Source organism: Sphaerodactylus townsendi, linkage group LG10, assembly GCF_021028975.2.
Source record: "Sphaerodactylus townsendi isolate TG3544 linkage group LG10, MPM_Stown_v2.3, whole genome shotgun sequence".
NCBI lineage: Eukaryota > Metazoa > Chordata > Lepidosauria > Squamata > Sphaerodactylidae > Sphaerodactylus > Sphaerodactylus townsendi.
This window is the reverse complement of record NC_059434.1, coordinates 84,393,209-84,416,770: the sequence shown is the minus strand read 5'-3', so window position 1 is coordinate 84,416,770 and position 23,562 is coordinate 84,393,209. Positions and strand designations below refer to the sequence as shown.

The window sequence follows — 23,562 nt, the reverse complement described above, 5'->3', positions numbered from 1 at the left end:
CTTCCTCTCTCCCAACAGGCCCCTTGGCCCCTTCCGCACACGCAAAATAATGCTCTTTCAAACTGCTTTCAGTGCTCTTTGAAGCTGTGCAGAATGGCAAAATCCACTTGCAAACAGTTGTGAAAGTGGTTTGAAAACGCATTATTTTGCGTGTGCGGAAGGGGCCCTTGTGAGGTCCAGTTTCCCTGAAAATAAGATCTACCCCGAAAATAACCCCTAGCATGATTTTTTGGGATTTTTGGAGGATGCTTGAAATATAAACCCTACTCCAAAAATAAGCCCTAGTTACAGTTTCCCCGGTCACGTGGGGAGCGCAAAATCAGCATGTTGTTCATGGAAAAGAATAGGACATCCCTTGAAAATGAGCCCTAATGCATCTTTTGGGGCAAAAATTAATATAAGACCCTGTCTTATTTTCATGGTATCACAGGTAGGTGGGACTGAGAGTTCTGAGAGAACTGTGACTAGTCCAAGGTCACCCAGCTGTCTTCAATTGTAGGAGCGGGGAAATAAACCCAGTTCTCTAGATAAGAGTCAGATGGTCATGTGGAGGAGTGGGGAATCAAGAAGAAGAAAAAGAAGAGTTTGGATTTATATCCCCCCTTTCTCTCCTGCAGGAGACTCACAGGGGCTGACAATCTCCTTGCCCTTCCCCCCTCACAACAAACACCCTGTGAGGCGGGTGGGGCTGAGAGAGCTCCGAGAAGCTGTGACTAGCCCAAGGTCACCCAGCTGGCGTGTGTGGGAGTGCACAGGCTAATCTGAATTCCCCAGATAAGCCTCCACAGCTCAGGTGGCAGAGTGGAGAATCAAACCCAGTTCCCCGGGTTAGAGTCCACAGCTCTTAAGCACTGCACTACACTGACTGTATACCTGGTGGCCCTCATTGTCTGTAGCATAAGAGTCCTGCCGGATCAGACCAACAGTCCTAGTTGCACATCCTATCTCTCACAGTTAGAACTCTAGAGGGCATAGAGGCCGCGGGAAGGAAAGATGATTGTAAGCCATTTTGAGACTCCCTTATGGTGGAGAAAAGTGGGATATAAAAGCCAACTCCTCCTCCTGTCCTGAACTCAGTCGGGATTCACAAAGTTTAACATTAGGAGGACTATGCCCTCAATTTTTTTAAGTCTCAAAAGTTCAAAGTGCTGGGATCAGTTAAAAGAAGATCAGATAGAAACGACAGCTCTGTCAGTGGACTTTTGAGGAAATCGCCAAGAGGGGAGGGGCTTGGTTCGCCATCTACACTGATTTCCAGCCAGAAATTCAGAGTTAATAGATAATTGCACAGCCTCCCTGAAGACTTCCACCATGGTATTAGACCCTTGATTCCATTAGCAAAGTTCTCTTGCTTGTTATCCTATTTCGCTGGGCAGGTTCTCTTGTGCTGACCAAACAAACAAAACTAATTTCAACAGATATAAATGTAAGATACTGCACTTAGGTAGAAAAAATGAAATGCACAGTTATAGGATGAGTGACACCTGGCTTGAGAACACTACACGCAAAAGGGGTCTGGGAGTCTTAGTAGACCACAAACTGAACACGAGTCAGCAGTGTGATGCGGCAGCCAAGAAAGCCAATGCGATTCTGGGCTGTATCTATAGGAGAGTAGTGTCTAGATCAAGGGATGTAATTGTACCTCTGTATTCTACATTGGTTAGACCTCACCTGGAATATTGTGTGCAGTTGTCGGCACCACAATTCAAGAAGGATATTGACAAGCTGGAACGGGTCCAGAGGAGGCCAACCAAAACGGTCGAAGGTCTGGAATCCATGCCTTACAAGGAGAGACTCAGGGAGCTGGGTATGTTTAGTGAAGAGAAGGATAAGAGGTGACATGATAGCCCTGTTTAGATATCTGAAGGGATGTCATGTTGGTGAGGGAGCAAGCTTGTTTTCTGCTGCTCCAGCGACTAGGACCAGGAGTCATGGGTTCAAGGTGCAGGAAAAGAGATTCCACCTAAACATCAGGAAGAACTTCCTGACAGTAAGGGCTGTTTGACAGTGGAACACATTACCTCAGAGTGTGGTGGAGTCTCTTTCTTTGGAGGTTTTTAAAGAGAGGCTGGGTGGCCATCTGTCAGGAGTGCTTTGATTGTGTGTTGCTGCATTGCAAGGGGGTTGGACTTGATGGCTCTTGGGGTCTCTCCCAACTCTATGATTCTATGGCCATATATCCATAAGAACATAAGAAAGAGCCTGCTGGATCAGACCAGAGTCCATCTAGTCCAGCACTTTGCCACCAGGTGCCTTTGGGAGCTCACGTGCAGGATGTGAAAGCAATGGTCTTCTGCGGCTGTTGCTCCCGTGTAATCCATGTTGCCTGCTTGGAGTTGAAAGGCATGTTTAAACACTTGGCACATGCTCACTTGCTGTGCTGTCCCGAGCAGAGTTTGCATCTTTCCAAATCCAATGAAGTGAGCAGACGTCCCTGCCGGGAAAAGTCAATGTGGGACTTTATATATATTTTTTTAAGTCCGCTAGTATCCCATAGTGTCATCTGCAAATTGAACAAGACTGTTAGGAGGCCATGCCTGTCTTCACATTACTGTATTATAAAATTACACTCGCAGGAATTAGCCTCCCTCAAGCAACTCTGTGTCTGGAATGATAATGCCGGCATATCAGATTAAAATGCAATTAATGCTCTTTAAAGGCAACGAAGGTTAATATCTTGTTTTCTGAGCCGGGGAGGATTTGCGCAGCCAGTGTGGAATCGCTTAATGAAATCTGCCAACGGAACAACTCGGGAGCCCAAAGTACAGAGCCTGGAGAAGGAGAGAGAGGCGGAAAGATGTCATGGAGAAAGATTCCACCATGATGGCCTGTTCGTGGTACAGCAGTGGCGTAGTGGTTAAGAGCAGGTGCGCCCTAATCTGGAGAACCGGGTTTGATTCCCCTCTCTGCCACTAGAGCTGTGGAGGCTTATTTGGTGAGCCAGATTAGCTTGTGCACGCCAACAAATGCCAGCTGGGTGACCTTGGGCTAGTCACAGTTCTTCGGAGCTCTCTCAGCCCCACCCACCTCACAGGGTGTTTGTTGTGGGGGGTGAGAAAGGAGATTGTCAGCCCCTTTGAGTCTTCTTACAGGAGAGAAAGGGGGGATATACATCCAAACTCCTCCTCCTCCTTCTTAGCAGCCATTATCTCCATGGGAATTGATCTCTGTTGTCTGAGATCAACTGTAATATCCAGGCACCACCTGCAGGTTGGCCATCTCACTGATACATGTGGAGGAGGAGTGCTGGGTTGCAAAATTTCTGGAGATTTGAGGTTGAAGTCTGAATAGAGGCTTAGGGAAGGGCCCAGCTCTCATCCCCCCACAGTTGTGCCCAAACTCCATGTGGCAATCAGGGCTGTCGACCTTTACTTGCTGAACTTCAACTGTGCCCTGCCCTCCTTGGGAGCCAGTGCACAGTTGCAAGGGGAGCGTGGCCCTGCAATGCACCCCCCAAGAAAGTGGTGCCCGGGGTTTCAGCCCCCTTGTGCCTCCCCTGCTACGCCACTGCTCAGCAGGATATAATGCCATAGAGTCCACCCTCCCGGCAGCTGTTTTCTCCAAAGGAACAGATCTCTGTAGTCTGGGGGTCGTAATTCTGAGGGATTACACCTAGAGATTGCTGCCGGTTCTCACGTTCGGTTTTTGAGCAACTGAGCTTTGAGAAATCAAACGGCATGGATGCATGTGTGGGCAGGTTAATCTTTCCTGGCCCTAATCCACAAAACGGTCTCATGCTGAAGAAACAAAAGCCCTTCTTAAGAACATAAGAACTAGCCTGCTGGATCAGACCAGAGTCCATCTAGTCCAGCTCTCTGCTACTCGCAGTGGCCCACCAGGTGCCTTTGGGAGCTCACGTGCAGGATGTGAGAAGCAATGGCCTTCAAGGCCAAGCTGCCCTGTTGCTCCAGAGCACCTGGTCTGTTACCAAGCACCTGGTCTGTTAGGGCATTGTGCAATCTGAGGATCAAAGAGGGATCTAAGATTGAGTAGCCATAAATCAACTTCTCCTCCATAAATCTGTCCAAGCCCCTTTTAAAGCTATCCAGGTTAGTGGCCATCACCACCTCCTGTGGCAGCATATTCCAAACACCAACCACACATTGTGTGAAGAAGTGTTTCCTTTTATTAGTCCTAATTCTTCCCCCCAGCATTTTCAATGTATGCCCTCTGGTTCTAGTATTGTGAGAAAGAGAGAAAAATTTCTCTCTGTCAACATTTTCTACCCCGTGCATTATTTTTTTTTATTTTTTTTTCTTGAAATTACTATTCAAATACAAACAGGCCCAAGGCTGCGGGGAACCCATTGCAACACACTGCCTGGGTTCGCAACCTTTTACAGGTTAAAACAAATGAGTTACCGAAGAACACTAATAGGATAATAATGGAGAAGCAACTGAACACGGGCAGGGAAGATTCCTGACTGCCGCATCTTCATTAACTCTGCCCTGCCAAATATTAACTTGACTAATGAATGCCCAGAAAGGTCAGCAGCAAGAACCAAACCCAAATTACTTTCCCCGCATCTAATAACGGCAGCTGAGTCCTTGGCACCTGGGAATTGGCTTATGCTACCAGGTAAAATGACTGTTGCTCTAGTGGTAGAAGAAGAGTAGTAGTAGTAGTTAGTAGTGGCAGTAGCAGTAGCAGCAGCAGTAGTAATGTTGTTTTGGATGTATATCCCCCCCTTCTCCCCTGTAAGGAGACTCAAAGGGCTTACAATCTCCTTTCCCTCCCCCCCCCAACAAATACCCTGTGAGGTGGGTGGGGCTGAGAGAGCTCCAAAGAACTGTGACTTGCCCAAGGTCACCCAGCTGGCATTTGTTGGAGTGCACAAGCTAATCTGGTTCACCAGATAAACCTCCACTGCTCGAGTGGCAGAGTGGGGAATCAAACCTGGTTCTCCAGATTAGAGTGCACCTGCTCTTAACCACTACACAACGCTGTGCACATGCATCGCGCACAGAGAGCTACGGAGTGCTCTGCACTTTGCTGGAGTAGAAACATTGAGTTAGCCAGACAAAAACACAACTGAATTTCCTCTACTGTATCTCCTGATCCATTTTCCCCCAGTTGAGCACTGGTTTTCTTTTGGGGGAAAAACGAGGCAAAGAAGATGTAAGTGAATGCCTCCTGGGTCACAGCGGCAGGGATTTCATCTCCTGTGAAATGTAGTCTTCTCCGTCCTGATGCTAAGTTCCTATAAGTATGCGGAGTACGTTACAGGCATTTATGTGTGTGGGCAAATTCCGATTCATCGGTGAAAATTGCTTGAAAGTATGCTTGAAGTGTGGTTTAAGGACTAATTCCATTAATTTCCCTGTCTCCCTTTTAAATGGCTCTGACAGCGGACATTGGCAGGCGCAGCAATCGTCTGTTTTACTGTCCAATATATGCCTTTTTTTAACGGATGGGTCATCAAAGGGAACCAAAACGGTACCAGTTTCACAGCATCTGTGCAGCTTTGTTTTAGCCAAAGAGCGCGTTTTAATTTCTTCAACAATTGCCCATGGAATGGACCATCCATCCACCATTATTGAGGGCTTGGATTAAGATTGTGCTTGTTTTTGGTGGTGTTTTAGGCACAAGGCAAAACAGCTTTTGTTGCTTTTAGCCATTTCCGCACGGCCCAAATATGACACCTTAGGGACGGCAAAAATGCCGTCCCAAAGGTGCCGTTCGCACAGGCGGCGCTGCTGAAACGCAGCAGCGCCGACCTGGCTTCCCTCCACCTCCCCCAGAGCAGCATCAGGCTGCCCCAAAAAACCTCCCTCCTGGAGTGAGGTTTTTTAAAAACAGCGTGTTCCCGCACGCTGTTTTCCCCATCCTGCCCTCACCTCATTGTATTACGTCGTTAAACGGGAGCTGGACTGCTGAGATTTCTCCGGCTGTCCTCCGACTCCCCTGGAGGCTCTGGAGGGGCAGGCGTGGAGATGGAGTCTTGTGAGTAGTCCAGCAGGGCGACGCAGGATGACGAGGTGAGTGTGGGAGGGATGGGGAAGAGGCGGCTCCGTGCGGAGTCGCCTCTCCCGCGCCAGCCTCTGCGGGGGCCGCTCGCACGCTCCCATGCGAACGGCCCCCACCCCTCCACCGGCAGAGACCACAGGGCCATCATGTCCAACAATCAAAGCACTCCTGACATATTTTGTTGGCATTCGTTATATTTATTTTGTTTGCATTCGTTACATTTTAGGAGCTCCGTGGTGCAGAGTGGCAAGCCTGCAGTCCAAACTCCGCTCACAACCTGAGTTCAATTGCTCCAGAAGTTGGTTTCTGGAAGCCCGGTTGGAGGTTGACTCAGCCTTTGATCCTTCGATACACTTTTTCACTTCAACTCACTCAATTTCTAACTACAGCCCAATTTCTTACTCCCCTATCATCACATGCCCTTTGCAGATGCACATCCCATAATCCTTTGTTGCTCTTTCCTTTTTCACCAGTGGAAAATCTGGCTAATTTCTTTTTTGTGGGGAGGGGGGGGCAGCATCAAAATTAAGGTGTCTGTGACATCTTCGCTCCTCCTATGACGAGCCGAATACGGCGGGCGTTTCGGATGCACTGTTCGGCTTGTTTTCTTGCTCCATCATTAGTATTTCCCCTCTCCTAATTTCTCTTTAATTAAGCCATGAAGGCAACCTTTAATACTTGCATCTAAAGTTGGAAAAGTGTCTGCCCCCTGGGCGGTTCTGGGCCCTCCAAGGGAGGAATTGCTGACGTATTCATCATTAGTCAGATTTCACTGTGCATATTAATTCCACGTTTGGAGGGTCGCTTCCCGCTGGTGCCGGGACAGGGATGTTTCTTCTCGGGGAATCACACAGCGGGAGCAGTTTGCAGCAGCTGAGGATAAGCCGTCAGGGCAGGAAAGGAATGGAAACAGGGCCAAAAAACGGAACACAAAAAAGCCGCTTGGGGCACTTTCGCAGATGCAGAATGATGCACTTTCAATCCACTTTCAATGCACTTTGCAGTTGGATTTTACTATGCCAAATATAGGCTGACCAGACGTCCCGCTTTTGGCGGGACCGTCACGCCTTTAAACAATTTGTCCCGCATCCCGTGGGTTCTGCAAATTGTCCCAATTTTTGGGAGGCTGCCGCACTGCCTTCTGGGGCGCAAGGCAATGCGGCAGCCTTCCGCACGCCCGGCCACAGGAGCGCCCGGCCTTCTGGGGCTTGCTGTTTGCCGCTCTGTGACAGGACGGCAAACAGCAAGCCCCAGAAGGCAGTGCACTTCTGCGGCTATGCGCATGCGCGCGCAGCCGCTTCCCCGTCCCGGATCACAAAGGTGACCATCTGGTCGCCTTAGCCAAATAGCCAATCCACTGGTAAGCAGAGGCGTAGCTGGGCCAGAGTGCGCCCGGTGCACACTGTGGCTTTTTCGCCCCCCCCCCATGGTGGCGCCCCCCCACTCCCACTCCCACTTACTTTAGAAAACCGAACAGGCTGGAGAACAGGCCTTTCTGTTCTGGTGGGAACTACATTTCCCAGGGTCTCCTGGGAAATGTAGTTCCCACCAGAACAGGAAGGCCTGCGGCCACCTCCGTTTCCTAAAGTGGGGGGGGGGGGTGCCGCAGGAAGGTCGCTGTGGGGGGATAATCACACCGGCCCCCCACGGTGCCCCCCACTCCCACTCACTTTAGAAAACCGAGCAGTGACTCCTGTGACTCCACCCCCTCACCCAATCCTCATATATAGTGAAATACAATGAGGGCCCATACTGTCCCTCACTAAACAGTGAAAACGGAGCAAGAAGGAATCAGCTTGGTGAGGAGAGAAAGGCATAGAGAGCAGCAGTTGCATAGTGGTTAAGAGCAGGTGCACTCTAATCTGGAGAACTGGGTTTGATTTCCCGCTCTGCCACTTGAGCTGTGGAGGCTTATCTGGGGAACTAAATTAGCCTGTGCACTCCAAGACATGCCAGCTGGGTGACCTTGGGCTAGTCACAGTTCTTTGGAGCTCTCAGCCCCACCCACCTCTCAGGGTGTTTGTTGTAGGGGGGGGGAGGGAAAGGAGATTGTCAGCCCCTTGGAGTCTCCTACAGGAGAGAAAGGAGAGATATCAGTCCAAACTCTTCTTCATTTGAAAAAAGATCTCTCTGCATCTCATCTGGGATAGGAAGGAACTGGGAACACACAAACCATGTATTTGGTAATCACAAGAAGAAGCTTGGAAAGGCCTTCCGGACAAGGGTGCCATGCAAGCTGTGAATTCCTGCACAGATGGGAATTTGTGTGGAGGATTATTTTTTGGCTGGTCGGACTGGATCTGACTGGTCGCGCCACCGTCATGGCACTGAGTCAGAGCAGGAAACCATCTGCATCCTGGCAGATGAACCCCGTCAGGGGCTCTGTTTTTCCACCTGGTATGGAAAAGATGGTTCAACATTTGTTCAGGAAGTGCCAGTTTTAGCCCTCATCCCACTTGGTCCTGAGGGCCAAGAAGAATTTAAACAATGTGTTACGGTTGGGATTAAAGGAACCAGTGGGGGTGGACAGCTGGTCTTCTTGACCAGTTTCCTTCCAGTAATATCACAAAAGGTTAGGGTTCCCAGCCTTTCACTGACCTATGCTAGATTTGTGAGGGCATACCTAGAAAAGGTAGAGTTTCAGGAGAACATGGTGGCACTTCTGGGTGATGCTCTAGGAATTCCCTTTGATCTCTATGGTAAAAACCATACAGACTAGCTGAAATTCCTAGAATGTCCCCAGTGATCAAGGGGGATTTAGGATAAGAACATAAGAACTAGCCTGCTGGATCAGACCAGAGTCCATCTAGTCCAGCTCTCTGCTACTCGCAGTGGCCCACCAGGTGCCTTTGGGAGCTCACATGCAGGATGTGAAAGCAATGGCCTTCTGCTGCTGCTGCTGCTCCTGAGCGCCTGGTCTGCTAAGGCATTTGCAATCTCAGATCAAAGAGGATCAAGATTGGTAGCCATAAATCGACTTCTCCTCCATAAATCTGTCCAAGCCCCTTTTAAAGCTATCCAGGTGAGTGGCCATCACCATCTCCTGTGGCAGCATCTTCCAAACACCAATCACACGTTGCGTGAAGAAGTGTTTCCTTTTATTAGTCCTAATTCTTCCCCCCAGCATTTTAATGTATGTCCCCTGGTTCTAGTATTGTGAGAAAGAGAGAAAAATTTCTCTCTGTCAACATTTTCTATCCCATGCATAATGGGTGTGGAAGTATGCCCACAGATGGTAAACCTACAAAAGTTTTCTTCAGAATATATATTTTGTTGAGGCGCCACCCAAAGTCTCCAGAGAACATCTCATTTAGTTCCTGAGGAATTGTTTTGAAGTATAGAAAGACAGACAAATGAAAAGGGCCTAGATAATGTATGGATTTTAACATTTGGAGATGTATGATAACATAATAAGGTTACAACATCCTAAGAACCAGCTTCATGTCGAGCCCTGGTTCTGTGCACCCAGTTCAGACTCTGGATTTGTGAATCAGAAACCTTTATTGACAGACATCGGTTGGCTAGATTGAAGAAGCTCGACTCTCCCCGCTTTATCACCCCAAAGCCCTTCGCCTCCCCCTCCCACTGTCACGCCTCATATCAAAGGCAACACAGAACAATACAGAAAGGAATGTTAACAGAGACTCAAGACTAGGTGAAAGATAAATGCATCCTCCGGCCCCGGGCGCCACTACTTCATTGCACTTCGTTGCAGAAGCGAAAGTGAACATCCATCCCCTGCTTTTCCGGCTGCGGTCTACTCTGATGTCAGGATGCCATCCTGACAGGTCACAACATCCTAAGAGTGCAATTCACCAGTGAGGGGGTGTGGAAAGAGTCATAGATGCACATCAACTGCTCCTCACCCTAATGGAGGGCAAATACGCTGGGGTAAATATGCTGGCAATGGGACACCAGCAGATCTGAACTCCATAGCCCAAGGGGTGATTCAAACCTGGGTCTTCCAGATACTAGTCTAACACACTTAACCACTACATCACACTGTCCCCTTCCGCACATGCAGAATAATGCACATTCAAACCACTTTCACAATTGGGGTGCTGCGTGGTTTCCGGGCTGTATGGCCGTGTTCTAGCAGCCTTCTCTCCTGGCGTTTCGTCTGCATCTGTGGCTGGCATCTTCAGAGGAAACGTCAGGAGAGAATGCTGCTAGAACACGGCCATATAGCCTGGAAACCGCACAACACCCCAGTGATTCCAGCCGTGAAAACCGTCAACAATGCACTTTCACAATTGTTTGCAAGTGGATTTTGCTATTCTGCACAGTAAAATCCAGCTGCAAAATGGATTGAAAGTGGATTGAAAGTGCATTATTCTGCATGTGTGGAAGGGGCCACTGGCTCGCACCACTTCTGTCTTCTCAAGATTCAGTTTCAACTTGTTCGCTCATAGCCATGTATCCACAGTAGCCAAGCATTGGATCAGGATAGCTGGTGGCACTAGATTTTCCCAGGTAAGAGTATGGTGACATTTGAACGAATATTCAGATTGCAACAGGCCAAGTTTAAGCTGTTTCTCTCATGAATCACTTGTTGGCAGCTCTGGCACAGGCGACATTGCAAGGAGGGCGTTTAATACATTCTTGGTAGCTTTGCATAGTACATACTATGTTGTATCTTATGTAAGGAGCTGGGGCGGACTGAGGTTCTTTTCAAGGGGGCGGCAGCCTGAAATATACAAAAAGGAAATGCGGAGATCCGTTCTGCCGGGACTGCGAAACATTGTGGGCAAAACGTCTACCTTTTAACTGATTCATTAACTGGATGCATATTTATTTAAGTATGCCTGTTAACTGGATGTATATTTTTGTAATATGCCTATTTAAATAAATATGCATGTTACATAGTGTAGTGTAGTGGTTAAGAGCAGGTGCACGCCAATCTGGAGAAACGGGTTTGATTCCCCGCTCTGCCACTTGAGCTGTGGAGGCTTATCTGGTGGACCAGATTAGCTTGTGCACTCCAACACGTGCCTGCTGAGTGACCTTGGGATAGTCACAGTTCTTCTGAGCCCTCTCAGCCTCACCCGCCTCACAGGATGTTTGTTGTGGGTGGGGAAGGGAGATTGTAAGCCCCTTTGAGTCTCCTTGCAGAAGAGATAGGGGGATATAAATCCAAACTCTTCTTCTGGTTTGAAGAAGGAATGAAGGAAGATGAGGAAGGAAGATGAAGGAAGCCCCTTTGAGATGAAGGAAGCCCCTTTCCCTTCCTCTCCCCACAACAGATACCTTGTGATGCAGGTGGGGATGAGAGAGTTCAGAGAGAACTGTGAGTAGCCCAAGGTCACCCAGAAGGAATGTAGGAGTGCCGAAACACATCCGGTTTACCAGATAAGCCTCTGCCACTCAGGTGGAGGAGTGTGGAATCAAACCCGGTTCTCCAGATTAGAATCCACCTGCTCTTAACCGCTGCACTGTGAGGGCCTCATCCTATTCAGATTCGTGTTGCCTTCTCCGCATCCCACCGCCTCACTGCCGACGGCCACCCGACTCGATTTGATGATGATTAATGCATTAAGAGCAGACCTGCGACAAACAGAAGAGGCTTTGGGGACTTGAACTGGCGTCTGCACTGAATTGGCTCAATTATTGCGAGAGATTGAAGCCTCTCTCGGGGTGGGAGACGAGGGAACAAACACCCTGCCAGCAATGCGCCAGGCGTTACGTCTTCGTCAGAGCGGCCCTGGGTATAAAGAGACAGGTGGTCCAGAAAGCAGACAGATGCTAAGCACAGGAGGCAAGAGAAGCGAGCCAGTCAGGGAGACGCGCAACCCTCGCCAGCCCGCCAAGATGCTCAACACGTCGCTTCCAGTTTACTTCCTCTGCCTTCTCACCTTCTCCTCAGCTTGCTATATCCAGAACTGTCCTCGAGGAGGGAAGCGAGCATTCCCGGACACGGAGATCAGACAGGTACCAGGGAGACTGGCTGGGTGTGTGTGTGTACATATGTGTGACTGGGAGAGACAGGCCACTTTCGACACCTGCCTCTGTCAAATCTCTGGCCTGCTGGCTTGCTGAGCAAGGGTTGCCAACTCCAGGTTGAAAATCCCTGGCGGCATCGAGGTGGAACCTGAGGAGAACAGGGCGCGGGGAGAGACTTCAGCACATTATAATGCCACACGTTCCACTCCGCGATGTGGTGTCGTGGTTAAGAGCAGGTGGATTCTAATCTGGGGAAACAGGTTTGATTCCCCACTCCTCCACCTGAGTGGCAGAGGCTTATCTGGTGAACCAGATGTGTTTCTGCACTCCTACATTCCTGCTGGGTGACCTTGGGCTAGAGACACAGTTCTCTTAGAACTCTCTCAGCTCCACCTACCTCATAAGGTGTCTGTTGTGGGGAGAGGAAGGGAAAGGAGCTTGCAAGTCACCTGGAGTCTTCTTACAGGAGAGAAAGGTGGGATATACCTCCTCCTCCTCCTTCTTCTCCTTCTCCTTCTCCTTCTTCTGTAGGAGGTTAAGAGCTTGTGTATCTAATCTGGAGGAACTGGGTTTGATTCCCAGCTCTGCCGCCTGAGCTGTGGAGGCTTATCTGGGGAATTCAGATTAGCCTGTGCACTCCCACACACGCCAGCTGGGTGACCTTGGGCTAGTCACAGCTTCTTGGAGCTCTCTCAGCCCCACCTATCACCTCTCAGGGTGTTTGTTGTGAGGGGGGAAGGGCAAGGAGATTGTCAGCCCCTTTGAGTCTCCTGCAGGAGAGAAAGGGGGGATATAAATCCAAACTCTTCCTCCTCTTCCTCTTCCTCTTCCTCTTCCTCTTCTTCTTCTTCTTCGCAGCCATTTCCTCCAGTCTGGCAATCAGTTGTAATTCCGGAAGATCTCCAGGCCCCACCTGGGAGTTGGTAACCTTACATTTGGCCCATGTGGTTCTTTTTCGTTGTTTTTATTGAGGCTCAATGGCTCCGTCCTGTTAGAGTCTTCACAGGCAGAGGATTTGAAACACCTGTACTAGGAAAGAGTATGATCAGATACACCCAGAGTGTAAATCAGAGGATGGAGGGGGAAGGAAACTGTTGATTTATGTGCAGCGTGATACATTTTAGACCTGCCAGGTCCCAGAAGAGACAAAACACAACTGATACAAGTCAAGGGTCATTAGTTTGGAGATTAAACCCTGCGAGGAAAGGCTGAGGGATTTGGGAATGTTTAGTCCGGAGAAGAGGAGGTTGAGGGGTTGGACTGATTGCCTTCTAAGAAGAAGCAGGTGAAGAAGAGTTTGGATTTATACCCCACCCTTCTCTCCTGTAAGGAGACTCAGGGTGGCTTACAAGCTCCTTTCCCTTCTTTCCCACAACAGACACCTTGTGAGGCAGGTGGGGCTGAGAGAGTTCAGAGAGAACTGTGACCAGCCCAAGGTCACCCAGCAGGAATGTAGGAGTGCAGAAACCCATCTGGTCCACCAGATAAGCCTCTGCCACTCAAGTGGAGGAATGGGGAATCAAACCCAGTTCTCCAGATTAAAATCCACCTGCTCTTAACCACTACACCTCGCTGGCTCACCACGCTTGCTCTTTAAATATTTGAAGGGCTGTCAGAGGAGCACAGAGAATAGGACTGGCAAAAATGAGTTTACATTCCAGGCAGAAAGGATGCTTAGCTTTAAAAGGGGCTTGGACAGATTTATGGAGGAGAAGTCGATTTATGGCTACCAATCTTGATCCTCTTTGATCTGAGATTGCAAATGCCTTAACAGACCAGGTGATCGGGAGCAACAGCTGCAGAAGGCCATTGCTTTCACATATTGCATGTGAGCTCCCAAAGGCACCTGGTGGGCCACTGCAAGTAGCAGAGAGCTGGACTAGATGGACTCTGGTCTGATCAAGCAGGCTCTTGCTTATGTTCGGGGGGAAATCATAGTTAGGGGGGAAATGTTAGGGGGGAAAATCATAGTTAGAGTTATGTGCAGTGGGATAGCTTGCCTAGGTGAGCTCCCCCTCACTGGCAATCTTTAAGCAGCAGCTGGACAAACACTGGGTCTGGGATACTCTAAACATCAAGCCGGCAGTTGGACTAGATGGCCTCTATGGTCCCTTCCAACTCTATTATATGATTTTACAAAGGGACTTAAGGAGCTATATGTTTCAAGCTTGCTTCATCAACCAGTCACAGGTATAGAAGTTGACGTGTTGCTAAAGTTACCAACTCTAAGTTGGCCAATTTCTGGAGATTTGGGGGTGGATCGTAGGGCAGGGTTTTTGGAACAGAGGAACCTCAGTGGAGTATAAGGCAGTGGTGGGATCCAAAAATTTTAGTAACAGGTTCCCTCCTCAGCAAAGGGGGCAGAGGCATACCTAGGCAAACCTGAGCCCTGGGCAAAACCTGAGTTGGATGCCCCCCCCCCATGGGCAGCCACCCCACCACGACCCCCAAACATTTTTTTTGCACCAGGTCATTTCTAAATCATCATCCCATTATAGAAAATGCCCCAACTCACAAATCTGAACACAGCAATGGTGAAACACACAGGTTCTTTGATAGAGAGTGGTGAGATGAAAGGTACGAAAGGCTGAGAATCCATGAATTGCAGTACCTGAAAAGGATTAACCCAGTTCAGGGAGTTACATTATTATTAGTCACAATTGCTATATGGAACTTTCACGTTCAAAGGCAGGATGCCTCTCGGGAAGGCGAGGGCGTGGAGACGAAAAAGCGGAACCAATTAGTAACCCCCTCTCGGCACACACAAATTACTAGTAACCCACTCTCGGGAACTAGTGAGAACCTGCTGGATCCCACCTCTGGTATAAGGCCACAGAACATGCTCTCCAAAGGAGCCCTTCCCTCCCCCCCAAGTGAACTGATGTCTCTGGCTTAGAGACGTCTTATTTGTGCAGTGCAGAAAGTCCAGAGTTTCTACTCTGCTCAATGGAAAAGGTACGCGTCGCTTAGGTTAATGTATTATGGGTGAATGAATAGAACTCTCTGTAGGAGAGAGATTGGGGGCATTTAGGACTGGATTGAGATCAGGGGCGTACCTAGGCAAACTGGAGCCCTGGGCAAAACCTGAGTTTGATGCCCCCCCCCCCCCACGGGCGGCCAACCTCTCCCACAGTAACCAAACAATGATTTTTTCCACCAGGTTGTTTCAAAGTCACCATCACATTATAGAACATGCCCCAACTCACAAATCTGAACACAGCAGAAATATTTTTTGAAAACATTTTCAAAATGCTTTCGAAATGTTTTATTACTGCTATGAAAACATTTTATGGTGTTGTATCCAATCCCCCCAATTGGGGAAAACAGCATCACTTTCAATGTTATTTAAACAGGGGACCCCAGATTCTTCCTTTAAGGTGGATTTAAAAGGAAAATCTGGGCTCCCTAGTTTAAACAAGTGATGCTGGAATCCACCCCCAAACAGCATTATTTTCAATGGTGTTTAAACTAGGGAGCCCAGATTCTCCTTTTAAATCCACCTTAAAGGGAGAATCTGGGGTCCGCAGTTTAAACAACATTGAAAGTTATGCTTTTTGGGGTGGATTCTCCCCCACCCTGAAACAGCATCACTTTCAATGTTTAAACCGGGGACCTCAGATTCTCCCTTTAAATCTATGCTGAAGGGGATGGATTTAATAATAATAATAATAATAATAATAATAATAATAATAATAATAATAATAATAATAATAATAATAATAATAATCTTTATTAGGCAGTGAGAGAATAAAAGAAAGAAAGAAAACAAACATTGGCAGGAAGGGGGTGGATTTAAAAAGAGAATCTGGGGAAATTTAGGGGGTGTCTGTTGTCAGGGGTGCAATTATTAAGATAGCAGCACCAAAATTTCAGAGTATCTTCGTGAGACCCTACTGATGATACCACCCAGGTTTGGTGAAGTTTGGTTCAGGGGGTCCAATGTTATGGACCCTCAAAGGTGTAGCCCTCATCTCCTATTAGCTCCCATTGGAAACAATGGAGGATGGGGCACTCCCTTTGGGAGTCCATAACTTTGGACTCCCTAAACCAAACCTCACCAAACCTGGGTGGTATCATCAGGAGAGTCTTCTGAAGAATCCCTGAAATTTTGGTGCTGCTAGCCTAAAAACTGCGCCCCCTGCAGGCCAAAATGGAAAAAACACTAAAAATACAAAAAATCCCACAAACGAACCTACGCCCCCCCCACAAGGCTGCGCCCAGGGCAACTGCCCACTTTGCCCAATGGGAGGAACGCCTCTGACTGAGATGCAGGAAGCCCCGGGCGATTCCACGTGTGGGGCCCCTCCCAATCCCCAGCCCTCGTGAACCTGGAACCAGGAACCTGGAAAATTGTTTTAAACACAATTGAGTAAAGCCAAGGAATGGCGATGGGCGTTTAAAATTCCGTAATTCACATTTCTTCCTCCAAAGGACATAAAGTGTCATTGTTAAATATCATAGTGATTGGGAAAAAAATGCATAAATGTTAAAGTTAACCCTGTGAAAAACTTTTGCCATAGCCAAAGTTTGTAAGCATTTTGTGGAATAAGCAGGAATTTATAGGAAAATGGAAGTTTGACAGTATTATTTTGAAATGGGGGGGACAAGGAAAATTACTGAAGGGTTGTGGTGTAGTGCCCAGGAGGTGGTGTGTGTGTGTGTGTCTTGCACCGAGCATGCGCCAATGCAGGGGCATGTCAGGGGCAGTGCAGGGGCGTGGCGTGGCATAGCATGGGCAGGCAGAGGTGCAGTTCCCCCTTGCTATGGCTCTGTTAGAGACCACAGTGCATATGACAACATGCATAAGGAAGGTCTATGATAAGGTGACCAGATTTTCACCTTTGTAACGCGGGGTGCGCATGCGCACGTGGCCGCAGGAGCACACTGCCTTTTGCGGCGCTCCCCGGTTTCCCGCCCTGTCACAGGGCGGGAAACAGGGAAGCGCCCCAGAAGGCAGTGCGGCAGCCTCCCACGCTGCCGCACTGCCGTCTGGGGTGCTCTTTGTGACAGGGCAGGAAACCTGGGAGCGCTGCAAAAGGCAGTACGCTCCTGCAGCCGCGTGCGTGCTCCCGCGCTGCCGCACTGCCTTCTGGGGCGCTCCTGTTTCCTACCCTGTGACAGCGCGGAAAAGGGGAGCGCCCCAGAAGGCAGTGCGGCAGCCTTAAAAAAATCGGGAGAGTTAAAAAACCTCGCTGGACGCGGGACAAATTGCTCAAAAGCGTGACTGTCCTGCCAAAAGCGGGACGTCTGGTCACCTTAGTCTATGACAATGTCAAAAATATGACACACCTTGCCTGGTGGCCCCCTAGATTTTGAGACTCTAGGCTTCGGCCTGTTAAGCCTACAGGTAAATCTGGCACCGGGGGGACGTTTGAAGGCCCTGTCCCCTACATTCTCATTGGGTGGGTGGTTTTTCTAGGGTTTGTGAACTGGGTGATATAATTTAAAGCTCAGGGCTACTGTGATTTGGGGCTGCTTCTTTCCCTCCTCTCATGTATATATTAGTGATTAACGGCATCCACTTGGCCAGAGTCAATTTCAGAGGGAAGCCATATCGCTCTGCAGTAGAACAGCAAGATTCAAGTCCAGTAGCACCTTAGAGACAACAAACAAGATTTTCAGGGTATAAACTTTGGGAAGCCAGATTTCCCTTCATTAGATACTAGACTGGAGTGGGTTGTCGTATATTGTGGACTCAACTAACAGAATTATAAATTGCATCTTTGCACAACCATGTAAACACCATGGCTCATTCCGCACATGCAGAATAATGCACTTTCAAACTGCTTTCAGTGCTCTTGAAAATGCTGGGGGGAAGAATTAGGACTAATAAAAGGAAACACTTCTTCACGCAACGTGTGATTGGTGTTTGGAATATGCTGCCACAGGAGGTGGTGATGGCCACTAACCTGGATAGCTTTAAAAAGGGCTTGGACAGATTTATGGAGGAGAAATCGATCTATGGCTACCAATCTTGATCCTCCTTGATCTGAGATTCCAAATGCCTTAGCAGACCAGGTGCTCAGGAGCAGCAGCCGCAGAAGGCCATTGCTTTCACATCCTGCACTTGAGCTCCCAAAGGCACCTGGTGGGCCATTGCGAGTAGCAGAATGCTGGACTAGATGGACTCTGGTCTGATCCAGCAGGCTCGTTCTTATGTTCTTATGTTCTCTTTGAAGCTGTGTGGAATGGCAAAATCCACTTGCAAACCGTTGTGAAAGTGGTTTGAAAACGCATTATTTTGCATGTGCGGAAGGGGCCCATGTTTTAAAAATGTTTATTTATACCCTGCTTTTCTCCCCAGTGGGGATCCGAAGAGGTTCCTGTCAATCTCCTTGTCACTGTTTCATCTTCACAACAACTCTGAGAGGTACCCAGTTTCCCTGAAAATAAGACCTACCCCGAAAATAAGCCCTATCATGATTTTTCGGGATTTTTGGAGGATGCTTGAAATATAAGCCCTACTCCAAAAATAACCCCTAGTTACAGACTCCCCAGCACAGCTGATCTGGTCACGTGGGGGGTGCAAAAATAAAACATTCCCTCAAAATAAGCCCTAACGCATCTTTTGGAGCTAAAATGAATGTAAGTCTTATTTTTGGGGAAACAGGGTAGGTTAAGCTGAGCAAGTATGAAGTAATAGAAGAGTTTGGATTTACACCCTGCCTTTTTTGAACTGTAAAGAGTCTCAAAGTGGCTTATAGTCACCTTCTCTTCCCCTCCTTACAACAGACACCTTGTGAGGTAGATGAGGCTGAGAGAGTTCGGAGAGAACTTGGACTAGCCCAAGGTCACCCAGCAGGCTTCATGTGGAGGAGTGGGGAAACAAACCCAGTTCTCCAGATTAGTCGCTCTTAACCACCACACTGTGCGGACTGACCCAGAGGTGGGATCCAGCAGGTTCACCAGTTCCTGAGAGTGGGTTACTAATTATTTGTGTGTGCTGAGAGGGGGTTACTAATTGGGTCTGCTTTTCCGTTAGAAATTCCATTAGGTCCAAACATCATCAAGTCCTGTTGTTTCCTATGTGGCTGGTCAGCGAAGGTAGAAAACGGGATAATTCTCCCTGCTGGGCTGTTTTAAAAACATGTTTTAGTAATATGGTAAAGTTCTTTGTTTAATGAAGGTATCCTTTTGATTTCTAGAAACAAAATTAAGTATTTGAAAGTATTAAGTATTTGACAGGCAGTCAATCAGAGGAGAAGTAGTTGTTTCTGTGGGCAGTAGACGATAGGACTTGCTATAATGAGTTTAAATCATGGACAGAAAGATACCAGCTGGAAATTAGGAACTTTTTTTTTTACAGTAAGAGTTTTTAACAGTAACAGAGAAATTATTAATGCCCCACCCCCGGAATGCCCGGCCACGCCCCCGTCGTGCCCCGCCCAGCCCCATTGGCGCTACGCCACTGTTTGAATCCCACCACCATGGGAACCTGTTACTAAAAATTTTGTATCCCACCACTGGACTGACCCAAACTTCCATGACTGAGTAGGGATTCGAACTTGGGTTTATCAGATCCTAGTGACTAGTCCGACACTTTAGCTGCTACGCCACACTGGCTGTCAGTGGATTTTCCGCAGTGTTGCATTACCTTACCGGAACAAAATACTACCGGGTGTTCGTTCTTCCCTTCAGTGCATCCCTTGCGGCCCCGCAAACAAAGGGAACTGCTTCGGCCCCAACATCTGCTGCGGAGAGGAGCTCGGCTGTTACTTCGGCACCCCCGAAACCCTGCGTTGCTTGGAAGAAAATTTCCTGCCTTCTCCATGCGAGGCGGGAGGGAGGCCTTGCGGTGCGGATGGGAGATGCGCAGTGTCTGGCGTTTGCTGCAATGATGGTAACTATCATGGCAAAATCAAAGAGCATAAAGAAAGTAGGAAGAGAGAACGAGAGGAAGAGGAGCATAAGAATCAGAGGTGTCGGAGATAAACCACACAGCTCACGGGCAATTCTTTTGATGCCCGGCCTATTCTTGCAACGGGTCCCTTTGCATTCAGTTAGCTCTCTGCTGGGTCTTCTGCCCCTTTCTGGCTTTTGTGAATGACCCTCCTAACAGTGACGGTTTGTAGAAAAAAATGCCTAAAGAACGTCTCTTATATAAAGCCGTGGTGCGACCGCACTTGGAGTCCTGTGTTCAGTTCTGGTCGCCACATCTCAAAAAGGATATCGAAGAGATAGAAAAAGTGCAGAGAAAGGCAACGAGGATGATTGAGGGACTAGAGCACCTTCCCTATGAGAAGAGGCTGCAGCGTTTGGGACTCTTTAGTTTGGAGAGGAGACGGCTGAGGGGGGATATGATTGAAGTCTATAAAATTATGCCTGGGGTAGAAAATGTTGACAGAGAGAAATTTTTCTCTCTTTCTCACAAGACTAGAACCAGGGGGCATCCATTGAAAATGCTGGGGGGAAGAATTAGGACTAATAAAAGGAAACACTTCTTTCACGCAACGTGTGATTGGTGTTTGGAATATGCTGCCACAGGTGGAGGTGGTGATGGCCACTTCAACCTGGATAGCTTTAAAAGGGGCTTGGACAGATTTATGGAGGAGAAGTCGATTCATGGCTACCAGTCTTGATCCTCCTTGATCTGAGATTGCAAATGCCTTAACAGTCCAGGTGCTCGGGAGCAGCAGCAGCCGCAGAAGGCCATTGCTTTCCCATCCTGCACGTGAGCTCCCAAAGGCACCTGGTGGGCCACTGCGAGTAGCAGAGAGCTGGACTAGATGGACTCTGGTCTGATCTAGCTGGCTTGTTCTTATGTTCTTATGTTCTCATGTCTCTGGTGCTTCTGTCCCACATCTGTTATGTACCACCCAGCGGGACATATAGGGCCAAATGTCCTGGGATGCAGCCATTTAGTCATGTGGGGGGAGGCAGAAAATCACCCCCCACATGGCCTCACCCATCTACATGCCAGGCAAGCAGCACCCGGGTGCTCTGGGCCGCCCAAAGCAGGGCGACTGTGCCTGGGTGGACTCCGCTTTGCCACCTGTCCAGCATGGCCCCTGCTAGCTGAGTGCCTGGAGAAAGTGGGCAGCCTCCAGCTCCCGGGCTGCCCTTCCCGAATCCCCCCCTGCGGGCTGCTGTTGCATGGTCCGGGCTGGGGGTGGCTCCACACTGGCACTCCCTGGGCACATACAAGGGGAGCAGCGGCTGGTGTCCGGTCCAGGGTGTGCCAGTGTGGAGCTGCCCCCAGCCCAGACTGTCTTGCACCCTTCTTGGCCGGACACCTGTCCCAGCCACCGCCCGCTGACCTGGCTCTGGGCCCATGGGGTGTGTGTGTAAAACTCAGATTTTGTCCCGGGCTCCATTTTCCCTAGATACACCTCTAGGCAAAGTGGAGGTTCTGCCACTGAGCCACAGCCCTTCCACTAATAAGAAAACTGGCAATCCCCCCACTTTTCTTATCCAGGAGGGCAGGAATACTTTGCTTGAGGTGCCTTCAGATGATGCCATCAGCACCGTTGATTGATTGCTTGCTTATCCATCCATCCATCCATCCATCCATCCATCCATCCATCCATCCATCCATCCATCCATCCATCCATTGTTTAGTTTTATATACCGCCCTATCCCCGAAGGGCTCTGGGCGGTGTACAACAAAATTAAATCATAATACAACTAAACACAATCAACTAAACAATTAAATTCCAATACAAATAAATTGCTAGATCCCCTTTTAAAACAGCGGTTAGTACAAAATTTAAGATTTACCCACGGGGTCCCATCAGATGAAGTAACGGGGCCTCCTCTCGGGCCCCTGAACGTGCTTGACCTTTTCTATCTTCCACTCAAAGAGAGCTGCACCGTGGATGCCGGATGCATGGAGGACGGCGGCGACCAAAATCGAGCACCTTCGGAAAGGAACCTGACCAGGCTGGGTGGCTCCGCAGGGGACCTGCTTCTCAAACTGGTTCACTTGGCCAATGCAAACAGGCAGCAGCCGTTTTACTGAAGCGAGGGGTGGCTTGGAAAGGGCCGGGCGGCTTTCCTTTCGGAAGAGCCCTGAGGAAGAGAAGAAGGAAGCCCGAGGTGGTGTAAAGGAGGAACGCTTTGAGAGCAACTTTGTAAATACCCAGCAAATAATAAACATCTTTTATTGCACTGTGTGGTGATTTTTGTTCTGAATCTTTTGTAAACATAAAATGGTGAGGGCAGTGGTGGGATTGTTCCGATGGTGGTGGGGCCAACGGGACCAGGAGGGGAGTGACACGGTGGGGGCGTGGCCTGGGCGTTCTGGGGGCGGGGCATTCCAGAGCAGGGTGGGCAGTGCTGCGGCAGGGGCGCAGGGTCTGCGCGCCCCAGGTGCAGCTCCCCCTCACTCCGCCTCTGGATTTTTCTGTACCTCCCCTCCAGTACTGTTGTTGGTACTTTCACCAGTTTTCAAGCCCAGTGCCCTCCCTCATGAGGCAGAACTTAGCCTCTACAAAACTGAAAGTAGAAGGTCATATTTTCTTTTAACAGAGATGTTATCTAGGGGAAATGGAGCCCGGGGACAAAATCTGAGTTTTGCGTCCCCACCCCCATGGGTGGCTGCCCTCTCCCACCATGACAAAACAATGATTTTTTTTTTGCCCCAGGTCATATCAAAGTCACAATCACATTATAGAACATGCCCCAACTCACAAATCTGAACACAGTTAAATGGGGCCTCGTAAGCACACCAGAAAAAATAAAATTTGTTGACACAACATTTTCAAAATAAAGCTTTCAAAAATGTTTTATTACTGCCCTGAAAACGTTTTATGGAATTCTATCCAACCCCCCCCATTGCCTCCCCCCCCCCCCCAACATTGGAAACACAGCACAGAGCCAGGGAGGGAGGGAGGACAGGGACAAATCTCAAGTCATGTTTTTTACGCAGTAGTTGCACACATTGAATTTTAATCACTGACAATGCTCTTAGTCTTAACTTTCCCAGTCCCAGGCTCTAACTGCTTTTCTCCGTAGTTCTACCTTAATCCACCTGCCCATCAACTGACACTCTTCAAGGCATACCTCATCACACACACATTATGTAAAAACATGATTCTTTGTGGTCCGTTGCAAAGTGACTATCAAGACAATCTTGCTTTGGCATACAATCAAGGAACAAGCAGAAACATGAATGCTTAAGATAGCCAAACACTAAATTTTTTTTTTTCAAAGAGCTTATAGAGGTGATATGCAGTGTAAAGCTTTTGGTTAGGATCTGGGATACCCAAAGTAGCTTACGACATTATCCCCTTCTGACAGTGCCTGGCCCAGTTTCCATATCAGAGTGGGAATTCAGACCTATCTCCCAGATCCTAACCACTTCATCATACTGGCTTTCCTGGTAGTAATGCCCACGCAATCCCAGTCTACTTTATGTAATGCATTTATTTTATACAGTTTGATGCCACCCTTCACCGTCCCAGGCTCAGAGAAGTTTCCAGTATATAATAAACAATAAACCCATCACCTTAAATACTTTTTAAAAACACAGATGAACTAAAAACATCCATCTTAAGAGATTCATTAAAAGTCTAAAGCTTAATACGATTTTTTGACTTATCACTGTAACAGAATAATATCCGTGCAGGGCGGAAGCGCTGAGCCTGTCTCGGCTAAGTCGGCCAGGCCGAGGCCGCTGAACTCCATTCCACGCCTTGCCCTGCAGGCGGGGAGCTG

General features: G+C 48.6%; 1 protein-coding gene across 1 annotated transcript; it reads left to right on the top strand.

The window, feature by feature from the left end:
* Positions 1–11,625: 11,625 nt before the first annotated feature.
* LOC125440117 (vasotocin-neurophysin VT-like) lies at positions 11,626–22,014 on the top strand. Its single transcript, XM_048509696.1, has 3 exons — positions 11,626–11,895; positions 19,546–19,747; positions 21,708–22,014. The coding sequence occupies exons 1-3, from the start codon at positions 11,635–11,637 to the stop codon at positions 21,863–21,865; spliced, it is 621 nt and encodes a 206-aa protein (XP_048365653.1). The 5' UTR covers positions 11,626–11,634; the 3' UTR covers positions 21,866–22,014.
* The last annotated feature ends 1,548 nt before the right edge of the window (positions 22,015–23,562 follow it).